Source organism: Eriocheir sinensis, chromosome 21, assembly GCF_024679095.1.
Source record: "Eriocheir sinensis breed Jianghai 21 chromosome 21, ASM2467909v1, whole genome shotgun sequence".
In the NCBI taxonomy this organism is placed as follows: domain Eukaryota; kingdom Metazoa; phylum Arthropoda; class Malacostraca; order Decapoda; family Varunidae; genus Eriocheir; species Eriocheir sinensis.
Genome location: NC_066529.1, coordinates 7,429,250 through 7,431,749, shown reverse-complemented (window position 1 = coordinate 7,431,749; position 2,500 = coordinate 7,429,250). Strand labels below are relative to the sequence as shown.

The 2,500-nt window shown below is 38.5% G+C and overlaps 1 protein-coding gene across 2 annotated transcripts in view; it reads right to left on the bottom strand.

Moving 5' to 3' along the window:
- LOC127001586 (CTP synthase 1-A-like) overlaps window positions 1-2,500 on the bottom strand; it is a 28,367-nt gene that overhangs the window by 20,065 nt on the left and 5,802 nt on the right. The window contains exon 3 of one of the 2 annotated variants that reach the window (XM_050866372.1): window positions 1,963-2,132. In XM_050866372.1, the coding sequence (XP_050722329.1) occupies window positions 1,963-2,132 (170 nt within the window). Of the gene's footprint in view, window positions 1-1,112; window positions 1,146-1,962; window positions 2,133-2,500 lie in introns of those variants that run through there. The other variant, XM_050866373.1, reaches the window with a different exon arrangement.

Here is a 2,500-nt window from a genome sequence, read left to right as displayed (position 1 = left end):
AGGAGGGGTGGAGGTATGCAGTTAGCAAGTTTAAAAGAGCAGTCAGCATGAAAATACCAATAGAAGACTGAAAGAGAGGCTAAAGACTATCAATAAGAAGATAAGAGTTTATGAGCTGAAGAGCTTTGACTCTATTCTCTTCAATATGATTGTGTGAGGTAACCCCTGACACCTGATATGAATACTCCATACGAGGGCAGACAAGGCCCTTGTATGCACACCATCTGTGAGGGAGAAAAGAACTGGTGGAGACAATACAGAATGCCTAACCTTGAGGAATCTGATTGAGTGGGAGATGAGATATGAAGTTTTCAGTTGAGATTTAAAGTTAAGTGTAGACCAAGGATATTTACTGTAGAAGAAGGGGACAGCTGAGTGTTATCAAAGAATAGTGATTAGGTGTTTGGAAGATTGTGTTGAGTTGACAGGAGGAGAAATTTAGTTTTTGAAGCACTGTAGATGACAAAGTTTCTCCTGTCCCAATCAGAAATGAGAGCAAGGTCCTAAATTAAGAGTTCTGCAGCGTCAACCCTTGAGTACTGTAATTCCTGTGGGGAAGGTTTTGTGTTGGAAGATGTGGAGTAAAAAATAGAGTGAGAGAGTAGGAGATAAAATGAGACTTACAGAACATCACTGTTTATAGGTTTAGGGGTAGAAGTGACCATCTACCACAGCAAAGATAGATTGGCCTGAAAGGAAACTGGAGATAAAAGTACAGAGAGGGATAAAATCTGTAGAAGCAGAGTTTAGAAAATATAAATTTGTGCCAGACTGTATGTAGGTGTACTTGTCAAAAACTTTTGAAATGTCTAAGGCAACACCAGAAGTTTCATCGAAACAGCAAAGAGAGGATGACCATGAGTTAGTTAGGAAGGCAATATCACCAGTGGAATGCCCCTTGTGGTGATCAGAGAGGTCAAAAGATGCTAATGTTTAAGAACTTTCCTGTTAAGGATTGTTTCAAAAGTTTCAGAAAGGTAAGAAAGTAAAGCTATTGGAGGGTAATTTGAAGAGTTAGAGCAGTCAACCTTCTTAGGTACAGGTTGTATGTAGGTGTACTTCCAGCAGGAAGGAAAGATAGATGTTGACATGCAGAGATGAAAATTATTGACCAGGCAGAGTGTCAGCATGTTATCAGAGAATAGGGGACAGATGTCTGGAAGGTTCTGTTGAGTTGTCAGTTGGAGAAACTGAGTTTTGAGGCATTGAAGGAGACCAAGATCCTTCTGTTCCAATCTGAAATAGTAGAAAATCAAAAGTTAAGCATTCTGTAGCATCAGACCTTGAGTTGTGTGATTCCTGTTGAACTGATCTTCTGTTAAAATTTGTGCAATAATGCATACTCATTGACATGAGTGGATAGAAGTTAATTTTGGAGACCACTCATGAATAGCAGAACGATAGTGGGAGGTAGAACACAGCCTTGTTTATAAGTTTAGGAGAAGAACAGTACTTATCTACTAAAGTTGAAATAGATTGGCTAGAAAGGAAATTGGAGATGAAAGTACAGAGGGGAGCGTCATAAATATGTGTATTTTGCATATGAGCTGGCGTTTCTGTCACGTATTCCCCCATATAGTGTGGGCTGACAATAATTGGAAAAGTTTTCATAAGAAAAAGAAAACCTTATTTTCAATATGTACTCCTTGCAATTTGAATTGCTATGCCTATCACCTGAAATAGGTATTATTATGCTTAAGTTAATAACTAGAATAAATTAACCTTAAAAATAGTGTTTTGCAATCATAATTACACTTACAAGACTTTGCTGTCATAAATGCTAATTAACTAAAAACTGTGATGAAACAGGAATAAGCACGTTATTTTGATAATGGAAGCAAGGAAGGTATATAGCCTCAAGAGTTGGGTAAGATGGCCACTGGGGAGCAAGGTGGGACTGGGTTCAAGGGGGTGTAGAATTAACAAAGAATCAAATGGAAAACATTCTGCTTAGGTAAATACCTGTACAGTCTTCCCTAGGTAGTCTCCTTTTCGTTCCTTATTGATAACTGATTGGTAAATCTTGCCTGTGGTGATGTTGTTGTCACGATGAAGTGTAACATCCAGGAAGCGCTCATAGTTACCCAAGTCAAGATCCACCTCTCCTCCATCATCCAGAACAAAAACTTCACCTACAATAAAAATGCTGTCATAAATGGAGGTGGCTTCATACATTATCCCAACAACTATATGCTTGTGTATGTCCCCAACTTTACTGTGTTAAGAGTAATTATCTGGGCTATGATTTCTTTTGATAACTCCTAAATGAGGCCAATAATTTGCACAATATGGATAAAAAGCATGTTCAACTATGGTAAATCCAGGTGCATTTAAGTGAAATATGGTAGAGAGTAGAGGCCTTCCTTCATGATAGCCCACAGGTGCCTAAGGCAGGAGGAAGCAATTGCTGCCATTATGTCATGAAAGTGCTGCAAACTCTTTTCTCAAAAACTTCACCCAGAAGAGTACCATTCTTTTATTGACTATAAGCAAGCATCAG